Source organism: Lynx canadensis, chromosome C1, assembly GCF_007474595.2.
Source record: "Lynx canadensis isolate LIC74 chromosome C1, mLynCan4.pri.v2, whole genome shotgun sequence".
NCBI classification, from domain to species: Eukaryota; Metazoa; Chordata; class Mammalia; order Carnivora; family Felidae; genus Lynx; species Lynx canadensis.
The window spans coordinates 318,383-337,302 of NC_044310.1; the positions used below are offsets into that span (position 1 = coordinate 318,383).

General features: G+C 63.0%; 2 protein-coding genes across 2 annotated transcripts; both read right to left on the reverse strand.

The window, feature by feature from the left end:
• Window positions 1-1,386: 1,386 nt before the first annotated feature.
• On the reverse strand, window positions 1,387-4,852 carry TNFRSF4 (TNF receptor superfamily member 4). The gene is made up of 7 exons (XM_030327533.1): window positions 4,451-4,852; window positions 3,847-3,969; window positions 3,305-3,406; window positions 2,853-2,919; window positions 2,040-2,236; window positions 1,766-1,870; window positions 1,387-1,680 (listed from the first exon to the last, which is right to left on the reverse strand). The coding sequence occupies exons 1-7, from the start codon at window positions 4,596-4,598 to the stop codon at window positions 1,610-1,612; spliced, it is 813 nt and encodes a 270-aa protein (XP_030183393.1). The 5' UTR covers window positions 4,599-4,852; the 3' UTR covers window positions 1,387-1,609.
• Window positions 4,853-8,081: 3,229 nt separating this feature from the next.
• Window positions 8,082-18,633, reverse strand: SDF4 (stromal cell derived factor 4). Its single transcript, XM_030323869.2, has 6 exons — window positions 18,309-18,633; window positions 14,626-14,762; window positions 14,000-14,113; window positions 10,261-10,419; window positions 9,748-9,923; window positions 8,082-8,688 (listed from the first exon to the last, which is right to left on the reverse strand). The coding sequence occupies exons 1-6, from the start codon at window positions 18,611-18,613 to the stop codon at window positions 8,512-8,514; spliced, it is 1,068 nt and encodes a 355-aa protein (XP_030179729.2). The 5' UTR covers window positions 18,614-18,633; the 3' UTR covers window positions 8,082-8,511.
• Window positions 18,634-18,920: the final 287 nt, after the last annotated feature.

The window sequence follows — 18,920 nt, forward strand, 5'->3', positions numbered from 1 at the left end:
AATCTCAAAGCCACTCGTACCTGTACCCACAGCGGGGCCCGGATGGGGAGCCAGGCGGGGGCGTGGAGGAGGGGCCGTGTGGGAGAAGGAAGCTGGGGACACACCAGTCGCCGTGCTGAGTGTGTGCCTTTGGGGCTTGTGGGAGGTACCAGCTCAACACCCAGGCTCGGGGGTCAGGCAGGGCCTGGGGTAGATGGAGGCTGGGGTTTTTCAGCAGACGGGCAGGGGGTGAGGGGTCGGAGAGTTGTGCTCAGGGTCAGTGTGGCAGCAAAGAGAAGCTGAGTCTGTCCACCTTCCCATCCGATGGCAGAGCTGGGGCAGCCAGGCAAGCGAAGGGCGTCCTGGGTGTGCGAGGGGGGGAAGAGCGGGGAGGTGTGGAGAGGAAGCCCTGGGCCCCAAGGATCTGGCCCCTCCACCAGCCCCACAGCACTTTTCCATAGCCTCCATGCTGTCCTGGGGACCCCTGATCCCCAAATCAATGGTGTGGATTTGCTGTCTGTTGGAGCGCACGGTTTACATTGGTTTGTTCCCTGCTGAGTCCCACGCCTGTGGGGACTTGGTGCTGATGAACAAGGGATGGCCCTGTCTCCCCTTGGCGGTGTTCGGGCCAGGGCGGGAGCACTGGGAGATTTGAAGACAGGCTGAACGGGCCTTTGGGGTGACCTTGGGGAGAAAGATGGCCCAGGAAACAAGGAGGGTTGGTGGCCAGAGCTGAGGCTCTGCCAAAACCAGGGCTCGGAGTCACCTGCTGGCTGCGGGACGCCCCGCAGCCATGAAGGACATTCGCTCTGTGGCCTGGCGCCCCAGCGGGAGGGCCCCATGGTCCTGGAAGGCACGCTGAGGTCAGTGGGACTGTGCCGTCGTCGGTGGGCATTTGGACAGCCGGCCACCGTGCAGTCCGCCCCTCCAGAAGCCTCTCGTTTCCCAAAGTGCTGCTGCGGGGACCCACTCGCAGGTCTGGCAGGGCAGGGGGTTTTAGAGGCCTCGAGAAAGAGCTCTCTCCTTCAGGGGAACACAAACCCGAAGGGTCACTCTCAAAAGTCCCCTTGGGGACCAGGGCCTCAGGCCTCCTACTTGCTCCCATTAGCACTGGGGGGGCCTCGGGCCCACTCACCCAGGTTTAGGGTCTGGGGGGAGCAGCTCCTGAATTCCCCCCACAAGCTGCTGGGTTGTCCAAACCCCACCCCCAGGACGCTCATTTAGGCCTCCACGTCCCACCACAGGTGCTGGGACGTGCCCAGAGAAGGATGAGGGCAGGGGTCCTGGGGTCTCTGAGCAGTCGGCTTGAGCCCCCTCTCCAGCCAGAGGTGGGCACAGCCCCAGCCCCCGCCCCCCCCCCCCCCCACACGTGTGCAGCCCCCAGACCACCAGTGCCCGGTCAGAGACCACATGTGCCAGTGTCGTTTATTGGGGGGGGGGGGGGCACCACCCTGGGCGGGGAGTATGCACAGCATACATAGCAGAGCCCTGGGTGTCAGCCCAGGAGCACCTAAAACGGCGCGGGGTGGCAGGGTGGGTGGTGGGAAGGTGGGATGTGGCGGCCCGTGCTTGGGGGCGCCCCACGGCCCCTCAATGTCTAGCAGACCTTCTGGGCCCCTGGCCTGGCCGCTCAGATCTTGGCCAGGGTGGAGTTGGCATCGGCATGCTCCTCTTGGATGGGGGTCCGGAAGCTATTTCCACCTGGGGAGGAGGAGAGGGGGGCAGGTGGGCAACGGCTCCACCCCTTCGGGAAGCCGTCTGGGCTGGGGACACACTGCGCACTCACCGGGGGGTAGCCGCCAGGCTCTGTGGTGCAGGAGCAGGGCCAGTGCGGCCGCCACCGGGGCAAGCAGGCCCAGGCCCAGGCCCAGGACGGCGGCCAGCTGGGGACCTGTGGGGAGGCGGGGCCTGCTGGGGTTGGGGCCACCAGAGGAAGCAGTCCACCCGCCCCAGGAGGACCCCAATGAGGGCAGAGGGCGTCTCTACCCCATCCTCCCCCAGCCCCCTTCTTTTTTGGACTGGGGGGAGGGCCCTGCTGGGGCAAGGCCAGGCCCCCTTACCCCTGGGGGGCTCTGCAGGGGGTGTGAAGGGCTCCTGTGAGGTCCTAGGCCAGGCTGTGGTGGGCGGGGTGGTAGGGGGCCGGACTGGGGGGCCCTGGGTCTCCCAAGGCGTGGTGGCTGGGGGGCTCCTGTCCTCACACACGGCATCTGAGCCTTGGCTGGCCGGCCGCAGCGTGCGCTTTCCCGCCAAGGTGCAGCTGAGAAGGGCAGGGGGTGTGGATCAGGCCACAGGTCCGTACCACCACCTCCCCTGACTCCTGCCAGACTGACGGGATGGGCCCAGCACTGAGACAGGACCAGGGGATGTGGGGAGCAGCTGGGGACCCCGCCAAAGACCCGCCCAGGCCCCTCACCGCCCCCCCAGGGGGCCTCACACCCTGCAGGGTCTCCAAGGCCACCTGCTCACACCCTCACTCCCCATTTCCCCTCCCTCTGCTCCCCACAGTCTCCTCCCAGCCGGCTCCAGCCCAGTCTTGCCCTCTCACACCACCAGCTTGTTCGTCTCTTCCCGCCCCCACCACGGAGCCCCCAGCTACAACCGACTGGTCTCATAAACTCCCAGGGCCTGGGAAAGAGTCTCACACACTCCTCACTCCGGCCCAGCAGCCAGGCTGGTGGAGGAGGCTGGCCCCGGGGCTGAGCAGGCAGGCAGGGGCCATGGTGGGGCCAGGGTCATGGGCCGTGAGGAGCAGGAGTCATGAGGGGACCGGGCCATTTGTCAGGGCAGCAGGAGCCAGGAGCACCCCACCCCCAGCCGGCAGCTTCCTGCTCCCAGGCCTGGCCCCTTGATCCCCAGGCCCCCAGGACACTCACTTGGTCCAGGGCTTGCAAGCCTGGTCATCACCTGGGGAGAAATGTCCCGGTGGGCACGGGGCACAGTCTGCAACAAAGACAAGGACAATCTCAGTCCATCTCCTGCCACCTCAGGGACCTGGACGCTGCAGCCACTGGGGGCTGGTCCTGGAGGGCTAGGCGCTCACCTACCGTGCCCTCTGGAAGCCCCTCCCTGCCCACATCCACCCACTGGCCAGCACCCGGTGCCCCGCCCCACCCCCTTCTGGGCACCTGTTTGTTGGGGGAAAGGAACATGGTGGCAGGACTGGGATGGGGGTACAGGGGAAGTGAGAGCGTGCGATATGGAAGACATGCTTCTTTTACAGCTCCTGAGGCCCCCCCAGGCACGTGACCCTGGCCTCTCACACACACACTGCCCCCCACCCCGCCCGGGGCTCACCACACACACTGCCCCCCCACTCCGGGCTCACCGACTCCACGATCGTAACCGTCCTGGGGCTCGGTGCCTGGCCTGCAGCGGCAGACGGTGTCCTGCGTGGGTGTGCATCTCTGCTTGGGCTCGCTCCCACTTCCTGTGGGGGGGGGGGGTCAGGTGAGGCAGGCACAGCTGGCAGGGATGCAGAGAGGCCGGAGGACAGAAGCCGAGGGTCCCCGGACCAGCAGCCCCACACACAGCCCCTGGAGGCCATATTCCTCTGGCCCCTAGGGCATCCGGTGGCCGCGGCAGCCTCCCTTCCCACCGTCCCTCAGGCCTGCACCAGGACCCTACATGGCCCTTGGATCCAGGTCTCGTCACCCCAAAGGCCACCTGGCAGGCACATGCTCCTCCCTGACTCCGCGTGGCCTCAGCCCCCCTGGGAGGAGGACAGTTCTCCTTGGGGACCTCCGTGGTGTGGCAGCCCCACTATGGTTTGGGGTTTGTTTCTGTGGCGCTGGGGGCCTCACGAGAGCGCTGGGCGGGGCAACGGGACGCAGGTGGGGGGCCAGGGGCCAGGGCCGGGGTGGCGCTCACTCTGGTTGCACTGTGTGCAGGGCTTGCAAGGCTCGTAGTTCACGGCCTCATTGTAGAAGCCGGACGCGCACTGGAGGCACTTGGTGTCCTGGTCACTGCTACAGCGACTCTCCATCCCATAACCTGCAGGACGAGGAGGGTGGACTCAGCCTGCCCAGCCTCTGGCCCGGCCACTGTCCTGAGTCCCCTAGTCCGTGACACCTGTGTCCCAGGACCCCATCTGCACATCCCTGTGTCCCAGGCCCCCGTGTTTCTATCTCCCTCTCCCCATTCCTCACCCCATGTCTCCCATCCCCATGTCCCTTGTCCCCATGCCCGTCCCCCTTTCCCCATGCCTCCATCCCTATGGCCCTTGTCCCTTTGTCCCCATGTCCCTGTCCCCCTTTCCCCCTCCCCGATCCCTGTGTCTCCATCCCTATGGTCCTTGTCCCCTTGTCCCCATGTCCCTGTCCCCCTTCCCCTCTCCCCGATCCCCATGTCTCCATCCCCATGTCCCTTGTCCCCATGTCCCCATGTCCCAGGTCTCCATGTCCCCTCTCCCCATGTACCTCATCCCCATGCCCCCACAGGCATCCCTCCCCAGTTCTGTGGCCAGACCACTCACCTGGTGGGCACTCGCTACAGCACTTGCCGTCTTTGGGGTAGGTGTTCCCGACACAGTGGAGCGCGGCCGCGGTGCCCAGCACAAGCCCCAGGAGCTGGACAGCTGAGTGAGGCGCCCTGGGCCACTGAGCCCCCACAACCACCCTCATCTCTGCCCGGTGCAGGAGTCTGGGGTTTTTCCTTGCAGGATGTGGCTATAAGGGCTGCGGGGGAGGGGTGGGGAGGGAGGGAGGAGGAGGGGACCAGGAGGACGGAGGCCCAGGAAGGGCTGGCGACCCCTGACCCGGGCTGGTGGCAGGAAGGCAGCCTGTCTGGGATGTGGGCTTCTCTTCTGCCCCGGGGCCCGGCCCCCATCCCCTCAACGACACCTACTAACCTCAGGCTCAGCCAGCTGGCAGCTGGGCACCAGCCCAGACCCCTCCTGCAGCATGCAGACAGACCCCGGGGCCAAAGTGCGGCCCCACAGCCCCCTGGCCCCTGCCAGGCCCATCCGGTCTACGCCCACCCCCCCCCCCCGACACGGGACCCCTCTGGCTCCCATCTCACCAGGGAAGCGGGGCACCCTGGATGCCTTCCTGCCCTGCTCTGCCCACTCAAGCCACTTGGAGGAGGGTTGGTCTCAGAAGCCCTCCAAAGCCCGCTCCTTCTGGGCACCCACTCTCCCTGTACAGGGCAGGGTCGGCCCCTCCGGGGGAACAGGCGGCTGGCTATTCCTACCCCCCCACACACACACACAAAAGGCCACATTCACGCCAGTCTTCACCCCCTCAGCAAAAGGGTGCACAGAGGACACGGGTGAACGGAGGCAGCACACTGGGTCGGGAGACAGGCCCTTCACCATCTGGACCCGTGACTGGGCACCAGCTCAGGGGGAAGAAAAGGAGTGCTCCCGCCTCCAGAGCACGGTCCCTGGCACAAGTGCCCAGAACTAGCTCAGAGCAAGCGTGCACACGTGGGAGCACGTGGGAGAGCGTGTGCAGGTGAGGAGCAGTGTGGCAAGCAGGCAGGTGCGGACGCAGGGGGGTGCTGGTGTGGGAGAGTGTGCGTGAGGCTGAGTGTGTCTGAACACCGCAAGTGTCAGGGACTGAACTGTGTCCCCACGTGCTGAAGCCAACCCCCAACGTGGCAGTGTTTGGAGATGGGGCCTCTAGGGGGGTGGTTAGGGCTAGACGGGGTCAGAGGGCTGGGCCCTGACCCCACAGGACCGTGGTCCTTTTGGGAGAGACCCCAGGAGTGTCTCTTCCCACCTTGAGGGAGGGAGGGTCTCTTTGCCTCGCGAGGACGAAGGAGAAGGCGGCATCTGCCACCAAGGAGAGAGGCCTCAGGAGAGAGCAGCCCTGCCCACACTTGACCGGGGCCCCAGGACTGCTGTTTAAGCTGCCCCACCCATGGTGCTGTGTTCGGACGGCCCCACGGACCAAACGCCTGCAGATGCATCCTGGGGGCAGTGTGCCCAAGAGCACGTGTGAACCTGTGTCCGTGCGCGGGCACATGTGTGTGTCACCGGCCTCACGTGCCGGGACCTGTGTGAACACCCAGGTACTTCTTTGGGGTGGGGGTGGGGAGTCCCGTGAAAACAAACCATCAGCACCCACTCCGACTCCCCGGCCGGGCAGAGGCCAGCAGGACAGCTGTGAGCCTTCTGCTGGCAGGGCCAACTCTGCCTCCCCAAGAACTTTAGAGGCCACATCAGGCTCTCCCCACCCTGCCCCACACCCACCCTGGGCTTAGGGTGTCCCCACAGCACCAAGGCAGCAGTAAAGACTGGAACGACCCAGTGTGATCCTACGGAGCGCGTGGCGCCCTCAGACACAGATCTGGGTGGATCCAGGGCGGGCAGGGAAGGCCCGCGTGCAGGAACTCTGCGGTGGGTCAAGGGGGAAGGACACAGGCACACGCATGTGCGCACACCAGACGAACGTGTGCATACGTGTGCATTTTCTCTCACACCCCTCGAGGAAGGGGACGCTCTACTGTGTCATTTTTGTACCTTTCAAATCACAACCGTGAGATGAAATTAACCATTCAACAGTTACTTTAAAAAGTTTCAGGCAGGGGGCCTCCCTTGGGGATGGGACGAGAGCGGGGTAGGAGCTGGAAATCCCCCTCCCCGAGAAAAACAGGTAAGGAAGCTGAGCTCCCCCGGCCCGTCTGTGGGAAATTCCTCCTGGGCTCTGCGGGGCAAGGCTGCCAGGGAGGCGGCCACGGCCCACAGCGGCTGGGGCGGAGGCAGAGGCAGCTCTCCCAGCGGGCAGGGGGCCGCTCAGGGTCAGCCTTCGCCACGCCTGCCAAGTGAGACGGGGTCCACACAGGGAAGGGGATCAGGGCGTCCAGACGGCCGGGTGTGCGTGCGTGTGCGTGCGTGCGTGTGTGTGTGTGTGTGTGTGTGCGCGTGCACGCCGTCTCCCACAGGTGGTGAGAAAAACCTTTTCTTAAATTGACAAAAACAAACCGGAGCCTCTGAGGTTGAGGGAACAACCCGGGGGTCTGGTGGGCAGCGCTCCCCTCTCCGGCGGCGCTGGCCTCCACCGCCTGAGGCCCTGCACACCTGGCCCCTGTATCCGCATCGGTCCACAGCGGCCCGTGGAGCACAGACAACTAACTGTATGTCACCCGCTCGATCCACCGCCATCCTGTGGGCCCAGCCGACCCCCCCCCCAGCTCAGCCCACACCCCCAAGTGTCACACACCTGCTTGCTGCTGATGCACCCACGTGGGCCTGGCCACCATGGGGACCCCTCCCACCACGCACTCTCGTCCCTTCTGAAGTCTTTCCTCTTGTTTGCCTAGAAACCAGCCCAGGTGTCACCGCGCCCTTGTTCCTCTGCAGCGGCCCCGCTCCCACGCTTTTCGGAAGCGGGTCCCTGTGGCAAGGGTGGACCCGCTGGCTGGGCGAGCTGTCCACCGAGGAGCCACGGACCACGGCGCAGGGCTCCTGAGAGGATGGCCAGCAGGGAGGGGGTGGGGGGAGCAGAGACCGGAGGTGGCAGCTGAGAGGCGTGTGGGGTCAGGGGCCGCGAAACACTCACAGTTCAATGCCCTCTGTCCCCAACGCCAGTCAAGCACGGGGCAGAGCTGACCCCCAGGAAGGACTGGGACAGCATGTGTGAGAAATGCAGGTCTGGTGGAACCTCAGCCAACATCGCTGTCCTGTCCCCAGGCCCTGACCACCGGCTCAGGGAGACTCCAGGCCCCCACAACCGACCGGGCTGGGGGCTCTGAGGCCAGTCTCGGTGGACTCCTGAGTTCTCACCACCCCCCACCCCGGTCCCTCCCCTAAGGGCTTGTTCTCAGATCTTCCCTTTCTACCAGGAACTCCGGTTCCCTTGCCCCGCCCCCCAGCCCCTCCCAGGGGGTCTCACCCAGGCCCAGGCTTCAGGCTCCTGACTTTAAATCTGTAGCCCACACCCTTGGCTTCCTGCGAAAGCCATCTCCCACGAGCTCCCAGAGGTCCCCGTTGTCGGTAAACACATCTGTCACATGCAGCCCCACCCGGGACCCTGGTCCTTCCCGCACCTGCCTGACCAAACTCTCTGTTCTCACCAAATCGCCCACCTCAAAAGCGCTAAGTGGAAGCCACCTAGCCACAAACGTTCCAAAATCATTGTATGGGCTTAAAAAAAAAAAGAAGCTGGGAGAAAAAGGCAACTATATTTTAAAGTAAATTCGTAAGATTCTTGTCACAAGTGTTTGTGTTTTCGGAGACCGAGCGTCCTCCGCTCGGAAGGGCAGGCACCCCCAGCCACTGGCCACCGGCAGCACATTCGAGCACGAGCTCCACCGCTCGGTCTTTAAGGAGGCGGCAGGAGCCGCGTCACTTCCCACAGGTGTGGTGAGCCCGCAGGGCGCCACTGCGGTCCGTGCCCTCGCACGACGGCACCCGCTTCCCAGAAGTGACACGTGGCAGCACGTGGGGCCCCGCGCACAGGGGCGGCCGGCCCGTGGCGCGCCTCGGGGGCTCCGGCCTGCTCGAGCACAACTTCGAGGAGCCCGGACCCGGGGCCCGAGGACGGCAGGAGGGAGGGAGGCTTCCGGGAGGGGCGGGCGGCGGGGGGCTCGGGCTCAGAACTCCTCGTGCACATTGCGGGCATAGTCCATAAGCTTGCTGCCCGTGAAGAACTCGCTGTACTTGAGGACCTCCTCGGGCTCCAGGTGGTGGTTCTGGTTCTCGTCGGCGATGGCGATCATCTGTTTGGCCTCGTTAAGGGCGTTGTACTCATTCATGGGGTCCATGTAGTCCTACGGTGGTCGTGGGCACCGCGTCAGCGCGGCCCTGGCCGCCAGGGCCCCCCTGGCCCGCCCGCTCCCCGGCGGCACTGGGACCCCTGGACCTCAGGTGCCACTGTCACAATGGCGCCCAAAGTCCGCGCGTGGTGACACGGCTGAGAGCCCCCACCGAGGTGGATGCCCCCGCCCCACACGGACACCCGGTCAGCGAGGTCAGCACCTTGTGCCTCAGGCAGCAGCAGCAAGGCTGGAACCCTCTAACCAGCTACAAAGAGCAAGTCCTTGTTTAAACCCCCCCCCCCCCCCAATGGCTGATAGCACAGAAGCAGCAGGAAGGGGATGGCGGCGTGTTCCTGGATGTTCTGGAAGGCACACACCAGGCTGGAAGTGGCTCAGGGCCAGGGAGCCTCGCCTGTGTGGGTGCAGGAGATTCACTGCCTCCCCGTCCTCGCCAGGGAGCCCCCACCACGGGAGGGAGGGAGGGGAGCTCTCTTGGAGCGCAAGAAGCTTTGAGTGGCCACCCGCGGCCTGGCAGTGGGGCGTGCGGGGCACGGACACAGGCGGAAACATGGACCAAATCAGCCACCGTTCGACCCCTGAACCACAGGTGTCCGTCCTCCAGCTATCAGCAAGGGAGCAGAGAATTCTGATGTGCGACAAACGAGTCATACAGCAATGGGGGAAACAAGCCTGCACGGCACCAGTGAAAACACTTCGGGGGAAGATGGTGGGTTCCAACGTGGCCCACGGCCCCAGCGTCCAGCCACATGCCCACTGGGGAGCGGCTTCTTGGAGCCTCGAGAGGCCAAGACACCCGGACACCCCAACCAGGGGGCACCCTGACCAGGGGCAGGCACAGGCACCCTGCTCGAATCCCCTCTGAGTGCCAAAGGCGACCAGGCTGGTGGGGTGGACCCCCACCCCTGAGGGAGCCCGCTTCTAGGTGCCACTAAGTGACCGGCCACAGCCGGACCGGTGCCGCCTTCCCGCCCACTGCAGCCCCACGGGAAGCCTCGGGGCCCTGAGCCCAACCCCAGAGGCGCCCCCACGCCCCCCACCACCTGCGCTCACCTCCAGCTCCGCCATGGTCACGATCCCATCATGGTTGGCGTCGATTAGCTCCTCAAACTCCTTTTTCCGGTCTCTGACCCAACTGTCATCGATGTCCTGGCCCTGCTGGTTCTCCACCGTGCCCGCGGGCAGAGAGATGAACTCAGGCAGCGAGAGCTGCTTGTCACCGTCCTGGTCTGCAGGACAGAGGTGTGGACACTCAGACCCCAAGTGAGCACGGGACCACCCAGGCCCACCCAGAAGAAAGTCCATCAGACAGGTCTGCTGCCAAATTTTCAGCCTAAAGCAGAACAGGTGTGTCTCAAAACAGGTGCCCAGGAGCCTGGTGGAAGTCAGACGGCCCAGGGCAAGTCCTGGCCTTCCCTCACCAGGTGGCCACACAGCCTCCGAGACCCCCAGGCTGACCCCTGACGGGAGAGTCGCTGCAGGTGCCAGTGGGCCCCTCCCTCCAGCCCAGCTGCCCCTACCCCCACCCCCACCCCGGGGGCGCCAGGGCCTCCGGCCAGGCCTCACCCAGGTCCCGGACAATCTCCTTGACCATGAACTTGAGCATGCCACGGCTGTGCTCGGGGTGAAGGAACGACAGGAACTCGTCCTCAGTCAGCAGCAGATCCGAGGGGGGGTTGTCCGCCTGGTACCAACGGTCTTTGAGGTTCTCCAGGACTTCCTGTGCTGAGAGAGGCACATCTGTGAGGACCCAGGCCCCCACGGCACCTGCACGCACCAGGAAAGCTCTGAGGTGTGCTGCCCGCAGAGGAGGGCCCGCTCAGGACGCTGCGGCAAGCGAGGCCTAGCGCCGCTCTCCCGAAGGAGAGCTCGGCCCTCAGGGAGGCAGAGGGGGCAAAGCCCCCAGACAGACACAGACCCTCCCAAGACACAGACACAGGTCCCACAAGACAAACACACATATGCCCCTGGACACAGATCCTCCCCACCAAATACAGGGGCTGACCCTCCTCCAGACACAGCCCCCACCCCAGCTCACTACTGCTGTTTGCTCCTCGGGAGAAATGGAAAAGCACGGTGGAGGCTGACTCACCCTCCCCGCGCACCTACAGGAACAAAGCATAACCTTGTTCCTTTCCATCTGTTTCACGTGCGCCTTACACGGAGGGCAGGGCTCCGGAGGAAAACCCAGCTTCCAGATATGACTCAAGCATCCCCCGCACACTCTTGCCACACCCCCGCTCTCCCTCCGTGGGAAGGCCCGCGGCCTCGCAGGCTCAAGGACCGTCCAGCTGGAGGCCAGGCGAGCAGGAGGGGTTCAGGCAGGAGGTGTGTCTGCACCGCACCACCGTCACCAGGAACAGGGACTCCCGGGCCTTGGCACATCACAACAGGGAGACAGCTGCATCCCACACGGTACCCGTCGCCTCAAGTCTTAGCGCCTTCTGATGAACACCAGATCCCACGGTGGCCTACCCTGAATGGCGAATCCACTTAAAGGGAGGTGGGGTGACTGGCTCCCTCCTGCCCATGTGCAGGGCCGAGAGAAACAGGGGCTGCTAGCACACACTCGCCTGCAGGCTGTCAACAGCACCTGACCTGGAGAATGGTCTGTGCAGCCATAACCACTTAAGGGTCTTGAGATGAGGTCACCAGGCACTCAAGGTGGGCCCTGAAGCCAACAGCAGGACTCCCGGCAGAAGACGACACACAGAGACTGCGGCAACACGACCACAAGCAGGGACAAGGAGGGAGGCTGGGAGGGAGGGAGGCCCGTGAGCCCACAGGCACCTGCCGAGTGAGGGTCCCCCGAGGAGGCAGACCACCACGTGGGGACCCCCAAGCCTACCTCTGAGCCCCTGCCCACCCTCCCCCGGCCTCCGAGACCCTCGGCGCCGCTCCTCACCTGCAGTGCCCCACCGACACTAAAGAAGGGAACAGGGGCCTTGAAGACACGTGCTGAGGTGACAGAACTCACACCCCTGGAGGACAGCCCTGACCCCAGACATAGCCAAAGGAAAGGCGCTGAAGACAGACTAGCTCCCGAGAGCAGGCAGGGACAGGGGGCCTGCGGCCCACACCCCAGCGGCCGCCCCAGAAGCTGATGCCAAATCACCAATGCTGGCAAGAGGGCAGAGGCCCCCAGGATGCCCAGACACCTCCAAATTACACCTTCGGGGAACAGCCGGAACCGCAGGACAAACCGTGGGAACACAAAACACAAACAGATATGAAAAAGGCAAACAACCAATTCAGAAAAAAATAGTAACATCCAAGGAACAGGGTTTAAAAAGGACAGAACTAAAATTCTGGATGACGTCCTGGGAAGTGGGAAAGGCCGACTGGCGTCGGAGCGCATCCAGGAGCCTCCTCACTGTTTAACTTGAGACTCTGCTGAGTTACACGTGCTCCAGGAACAGACTGAGCAGGAAAAATAAAGGCATGAGACATTAACGAGGTGCCCGTGACAGGTGACCCCCAAGGAGACAGCTGGAAGGCTGGGAACTCAGACACTACCAGACCCTGCAAGAAAAGGAAACTACAGACTGGTGTCTCTCATGCAAAAATGCCCCACATCGCCTGGGTGGCTCAGTCAGTTGAGCGTCTGACTTCAGCTTAGGTCACGATCTCACAGCTTGTGAGTTCGAGCCCCACGTCGGGCTCTGTGCTGACAGCTCGGGGCCTGGAGCGTGCTTCGGATTCTGTGTCTCCCGCTCTCTCTGCCCCTAACCCACTCACATTCTGTCTCTGTCTCTGTCTCTGTCTCTCTCAAAAATAAATAAACATTAGAAAAAAAAAACTTTTTTAAATGCCCCACAAAGTATCAGCAAATTGAATCCAAAAACACAAGAATTACATCCTACGACCAAGTGGGAGTTACCCCAAGTATGCATGGCTGGTTGAACATCCAAAAATCAATTAATGTAACCATCACATCAACAGGATGAGGAAGAAAAACCACATGACCCTATCAACACAGAAAAAGCATTGCACAGAATCCAACACCCATTTATGATCCAAACTTCCAGCAAACCAGGAACAGATTAGAATTTCCTCAACTTGACAAAGAACGTCTACAAAAAACCTACAGCTCACATCATGCTTAATGGTGAGAAACTTGACACTTTGCCTCAAAGATCAGAACAAGAAAAAGATGCTTTTCAACACTGTACTGGAAGTTCCAGCCAACGCAGTAAAATAAGAAAAGGAAATTAAAGGGGCGCCTGGGTGGCTCAGTCGGTTAAGCGGCTGACTCTTGACTTTGGCTCAGGTCATGATCTCGAGGTTTATGAGTCTGAGCCCTGCATCAGGCTCTGTGCTGGCAGCACAGAGCCCACTTCAGATCCTCTGCCCCACCCCCACCGCCCTCCCCACATTTGTGTGTGCGTTCTCTCTCCAAGGTAAACAAACATTACAAAATAAAGAAACAAACTTTAAAAATTAGTTAAAAACAAAAAAGAAAAAAAGGAAGTTAAAGATACCCAGATTGGGAAGGAGGAAATAAACGGTCTTGGCTCACAGATGTCACAATTGCCTGTAGAGAAAATCCGGAAGAGCTGACAAAGACTCCTGGAGCCACTAGGCAATCGTATCAAGACCACAGGACGAAGGTTAACGCAGAAAGGCCATCACTTCCCTGCACACCCGCAAGGAACACGGGGAATCGGGATTAAAGACTAAAGGGAAAATCAAACAGAGAGAAGGTATGGCTGCAGTCCCGACACAGGACACAGGGGTCCAGGCCTAGATACACAAACACTGGCCCAGACAAGAGGGCCCACCGTTCATCTGGAGACACAACAGCAGTGAACACCTGTGGCCCAGGGGACACAGCGGCACCCTTCGCAAAGCAGAGGCCACCAGCACACTCACCAGCACAGCCGGTGGACACGTGAGAGACCGTGTCACAGGCAGAAAGATGCCGCAGAGAAACTCCCACGCTTGCGCATCCACCAAGAGAAGACACCGTGGGACAAGGGTGAGGACGGTGACCCACTGAGTGGAGGAGGAACAGGATATGCTGGGCCCCGCAGGGGCCCCCAGGTGGGACGGGGTGACGGAGCAGAAGGCAGTCACTAGGAAAAGGCGCCAGTGTTCTCCGGCCGCGCTCTAGAACTTGGCCAACACCCTAGTGCACCGAGTTTCTGTCCCTGAGGTTTTAAAGGCATGTCTGTGAAAGGCTGAGGGGCGGGCAGAGTTCTGTGCCCCACCCGCCTCACCCTGCGGGCCCTCCTCCTGGCCCAGACCCGCCCTCTCCCCGGCTGGGGTCCCCCTCGCGGGCTTGCGGCAGGGCCTGGGCGCTCACTCTCCTCGTCGACCTTCAGCTCCTCGCCATTCTTCATCTTCTCCTCGACTTCTTTCTCGTTGTGCCCTTTGCTCACCAAAAACTTCACCTTATACTCGTCCCACGACACACGGCCTAGAAGCAAAGACCAACCATTAGGGTGTTTGACGACGGACAGTTTTACAAAGACGTGAGCAGTGGAGCCTGGCCGGCGCCATCAGTTAAGTGTCCGACTCTCGGTTCCAGCTCAGGTCGCCATCCCGTGGTTCGTGAGTTCAAGCCCCGCTGAGCCGTCAGCACAGAGCCTGCTGGGGGTTCTGTCTCTCTCTCTCCGCCCCTCCTCACTTGCGCAGTCTCTCTCAAAATAAATAAGCGAACTTCAAAGAAATGGTAAAGGATAAATACACGAGAAGAGGTATGTAACCATTTTCAGACGTCAGGCAACTGAAGGAGCAGAAGCAGGGGAGCGGCCGGAACCCAGCCCGAAGCCCCGGCCCACCCCCTGCACCCCGCCCTGCCCTCACCGGCGGAGGACACGGGAGCCGGGAGGGCGGTCTCGCGGGCAGCATCAGCGGGCGCCCACCCCCCCCCACCCCTGCCCTCTGCGCACCGCCCCCTCCTGGCAGCCCGAGCCCTGCTGGCCATACCGTCGCCGTCGGGGTCCACGGCACGGAAGTGCACCCTGCTCTCTTCGATGGCCTCCTGGAAGTGCTCTGCCGTCTTCTCCATGATCCAGTGCTGCATCTCCTTGGCGCTGATCCTCCGGTCGGTGTTCACGTCGACCCTGCGGGCAGAGGGGCAATGTCACACGAGGCCTCTGGAACCCGGAAGCACAGGTGGACCGATGGACATGAGGATGGCTGGCAGGGCTCCACCACCGCGAACGGGGACACGCTGGCGTGGATGGACTGGGACCCTGCTCGTGGCAGACGCCGAGGCCCGAACCAGAGCCGCGAAGCCAGAGCGGGGTCGCGCTTCATACGCGGGTGCAGACGTCTAGCTGATGAAGCAGACGGCTAGCTGAGGCGCAAGCACGTGTCCACGTGTGTGCGTGGGCCAGCCCGCCCCCGTGCAAACACGAGTCAGCGATGCTCACGCGTATGCACCGCCTAGTGCACACAAATGCACACATATTAGCACGCGTGTGCGTGAGTTAACACGCCTACGTATACACACGTCGGTACGCACGCACACGTTATCTAACTGCGTCCGCCAACAAGACCTCAGGCCGCGACAGCTGCAGCAAGCCGCACACCAGTGCCCAGGTCCTGGCTTCTAAACACCGTCCTTCAGTAAAAGACACCAGGGCTCCTTGGAGACGTGGCTGCCGCTACGGCTGAGGCGGGCACACGACGAGGTGAACCTGGAGCCCCCGGCAGGGCCACAAAGTAAGGCGGTGCCCCCGAAACAAGCAAATGAAAGAGCCCCCAACGGCCAGGGCAAAACAACACAGTGCGGGACTGGACCCCAAGTACACGACACACATCCAGGAGTCCCTGCTGGTGGAGGGGACCGCTGATAAACGTGAGCACGTGGGGGAGACAGAACTCCTCCCTCCAGAATTCCAAATACTACAGCGGTTCTTCCCCGCCGCTCCCCGCCCCCCGGTCCCGGGAGGGAGGCACAGCTTCGTCCCCAGCCCCGCAGGGAGACCGCCTCACTGAGTGGCTCCTGCCCAGGAAGACAGGAGGGACACCCGGCAGGCACCACCCGAACCAGGTGACCGGCCAACAGGACCCCCTGATAGGATGTGACAAGAGGGCCACCTCACCTCTGGGGTGTCCTTTCCCCAAGCCACAACCCCCCTCTGACCATGAGAAAACACAAGAGACAAACCCGAAACGAGGGACATTCGACACAACACCTGTGCGGTCCTCCTCAAAACCGTCAAGGTCATGGCAAGCGAGAGCAGACAGCCACCCCTCAGAGAGACTGACGGGCAGCCAGCGTGTGAGCCCACGGACACTGTCGTCCCAGGCGGCAACGCGGCTGCCGGTCTGGTTTTCTGCACTTCAGGTGATGTGACCTTAGCATCATGACCCCTGAGCAAGCGCCCGCCTCTCCACACTGCAGGCCCCTCGTGGCTCCAGGCACACAGGCCAGCGGGCGCCCAGGTGTGGCCCGGAAGCCCCCCACCCCCACATGGACATCCGCACACCCGGCCCTCAGAGCCCTGCCAGGTGTGAGATGCGGGTGGGGCCCAACCCCAAAGGGGCTCTGAGCACACGCCAGCCCTCATGGCCCCGGCCTGGCTGTGGCACCAGACTCCTCGGTATCGCTCTGTACCCATACCCACCTATGTGCCAAGCAGCTAAAGAACCAACCCTCAACACTTAAGGTGTGCGCACAGCAGGAAAGAGTCCCACCTCCCCACTGCGCGCCTTGCTCCTTCGGAACCTTGCTCCGGTGTCACGCACCTGCTCCTGGCACTGAGTCTCTGGGCGACATCCCACCCTCTCTGGATTCTGCCCCATTGCCATCACCTGTCCAGTAGGCCCTGCCTGGCCCCTCTGGGGCCCCTCCCTCCCAGAGCCCTAGGCCCATCCACCAGACCCTCCAGGCCCCCGAACACGCAAAAGTGCCAAGGGCTCTAAGGCACAGAAGCCAGGCCAGGAAGAACCCACTGCTGTTTCAACAGCTGAGTTTGAACCTGCTCGGATGAAGATCTCACAACAGGTTCAAAGTTCTCAGGGACCCCATCAGGGCCCTCAGGGACCCCAGGGACCTCAGGACCCAGGGTGGGGCCACCCTCTCTCCCGAGAATGCCCAGAGCAGGCCTGGGTAGGTCCCCTGGACCGGGTTTTTAGCCCAAAGACTGGCTGTGGGCATACACTTCGCCCCCGGCCCACCAAGTGGTGCAGCCCACCCTCCCCAGGCTGCCGGGAAGGCGGTTCTCAGTGTAGGGATGGGTACTCCCAACAGACTCCTGGGAAGAGCCCAGCGCCCTCTGCATGAGCTGGCCGAATCATGAGCGGCGCCCACCTCTGTCCTCGGTCTCGGCCAGCCCACCGACGGACTGCCCCCAGCGGGCAGCCCACCTGCTGCTCCCCCTGCCCCCACCCCCACCCCTGCACCCCGTGCACAGAGCACCTCACACCAGCGGGCCTCCGGGATCCACATCTCTCACCAACACCCATCCAGGGAAACCCCATCAGGGCACCACGGAGAGGAAAGAACGGGCACGCCAACCTCGCTGCCTTCTGTGGGTCGGCCTCCATCTGACCGCCAAGAAGGAGCCACCTGCCGCTGGTGGCTCAGTCCCCAGCTTTCCTCTGCTCACTGGAAGCAGCAAAGCTCACTCCGGACGACAGTGATAAAATCTGTATGCTGGACGAGGCTTTGACGCACAGCTGACCGTCACCGTCCTCCAGGGCGGCGTCTGAGGGGGCCGTGCGGGAAAGCGACGCCCTCTCTCGCCACAGCCTTCTGGCGGCTTCTCCTTTCTCCTCACCTCTGAACCCCCCAGGCCCTGGTATGGCCACGGTCCTCTCTCTGGATCTGTCACCCGGCGCCCAGACTTGGCCTTCGACGCCGAGGACAGAGGCACGCCTGCTGGCTTCTCCCCCTCAGCCCCGCTCAGTGACCGGGGCTCGGCCTGCAGGAGCGTCCCACCCGCCCGTCCTTCCTTGCCTCCACCTGCAGCTGCCTGGTCTCCTCCCACCCACCCACGGGCAAAACCCACCACGCCCCTCAGCCCCGCTGCCCTCCACCTGTGCTCCGCCCTCATCCCACCCCGTCCCGTCCTGCGAGTAGACGGCAAGCACACAGCAGGTCCCGGGACTTGGTTCTCACCGTGCCCGGGAAAGCGGGGCTCTCAACACCCCCCTTCACAGACAAGGAAGCTGAGGCTAGTGGGCTCAGGAAACAAAGCCCAGTCCAACTGCCCAGGGCCTCCTCCTGAGCTCAGGCCCCAGCCTCGAGGCCCCTCACCTCCCTCAGAGGTTCCAAAGCCCCAGGCCACGTGACCTCTGTGTGTGCTCGCAGCCAGCGCGTGTGGCCTGTGTGTGTGTCCACGGCCCGTGTGACACCCGTGTGCGCTCAGAGCGGCTCCCACAAGAGAGTCAGCCCCACGTCCCAGCTCCTCTCAGTCTCTCTCCTGGAACCGAGAGCCACGAATCCTGGGTCCTGGCACAAGACTGTGCCACCACGTCACCAATACCGTGGGAGCCTGGAACTCACCAGGCGCGTGCTGAGGCGCTGGGCCCCTGACACCTGGGGACCCCACCCAGCCCCAGCACGCGACCCGCCTGGGCTTGGGCCACAGTACGTGCCGGGTGAGCAAATCAGTCGGACTCTAACAGCCCCCCGTCCCCCAGGCCTGGGCGCCTACTTGGAAAAGATGACCATCAGCTTCCTCCTGCTCCTCCGTGGCTCCGCGTCCTCCTCGAACCCGTCCGTGTCCTTCCCCAGGAAGACCTCCTGGTGGAAGTCTTTGTTGAGGTGCCCGTCCATCTCCAGCTTCACCCCATTCAGGTGGTCCGGGGGCAGGATCTCCCGCTCCTCCCTGTTGCCTGCCCTCTCCCGAGCAGATGAGTGGTTGGCAGGCCGGGCAGACACATCCATCAGCAGGATGACCCCCAACAGCCAGAGGCAGTGAGACACCAGGCCACGGAGGGAAGCCCGCCTGGACGCCATGGCCACCTGGGTCCGGACTCCGGGATGTCCCGCAAGTGTGGCCAGGAGCTGGGGAGAGAGGGGCGGGACAGGTGAGGAAGCGAGGCCTGGGGTCGCAGCCTTCCCGCCACCCCAGACGCTGCAGAAGGCCAACCGCCCATGGCTGCCAGACCCCAACGTTAATGGTCTACGAAGAGAACACAGCCATCGTCCAGGGGAGCCTCAGCAGATACTTCACTGAAGAAGCGTTCACTTGCGACGTGAAATAGAAGCTCTGGCTTGATGGGTTCCGTACTAGACGCGCTACTTTTTCCTTTGCCAAAGATGC

What these genes read in the sequence shown, in the direction of transcription:
- TNFRSF4 (XM_030327533.1), bottom strand. Translation starts at nt 4,598, where the DNA reads ATGAGGGTGGTTGTGGGGGCTCAGTGGCCCAGGGCGCCTCACTCAGCT. An exon ending in CTGTAGCGAGTGCCCACCAG is followed by an intron (nt 3,970 to 4,450) that starts GTGAGTGGTCTG and finishes CTCGTCCTGCAG; the next exon opens with GTTATGGGATGGAGAGTCGC. An exon ending in GCTTGCAAGCCCTGGACCAA is followed by an intron (nt 2,237 to 2,852) that starts GTGAGTGTCCTG and finishes TGCCCTTCTCAG; the next exon opens with CTGCACCTTGGCGGGAAAGC.
- SDF4 (XM_030323869.2), bottom strand. Translation starts at nt 18,613, where the DNA reads ATGGCGTCCAGGCGGGCTTCCCTCCGTGGCCTGGTGTCTCACTGCCTC. An exon ending in CTGATGGTCATCTTTTCCAA is followed by an intron (nt 14,763 to 18,308) that starts GTAGGCGCCCAG and finishes CTCTGCCCGCAG; the next exon opens with GGTCGACGTGAACACCGACC. An exon ending in CGTGGACCCCGACGGCGACG is followed by an intron (nt 14,114 to 14,625) that starts GTATGGCCAGCA and finishes CTTTGCTTCTAG; the next exon opens with GCCGTGTGTCGTGGGACGAG.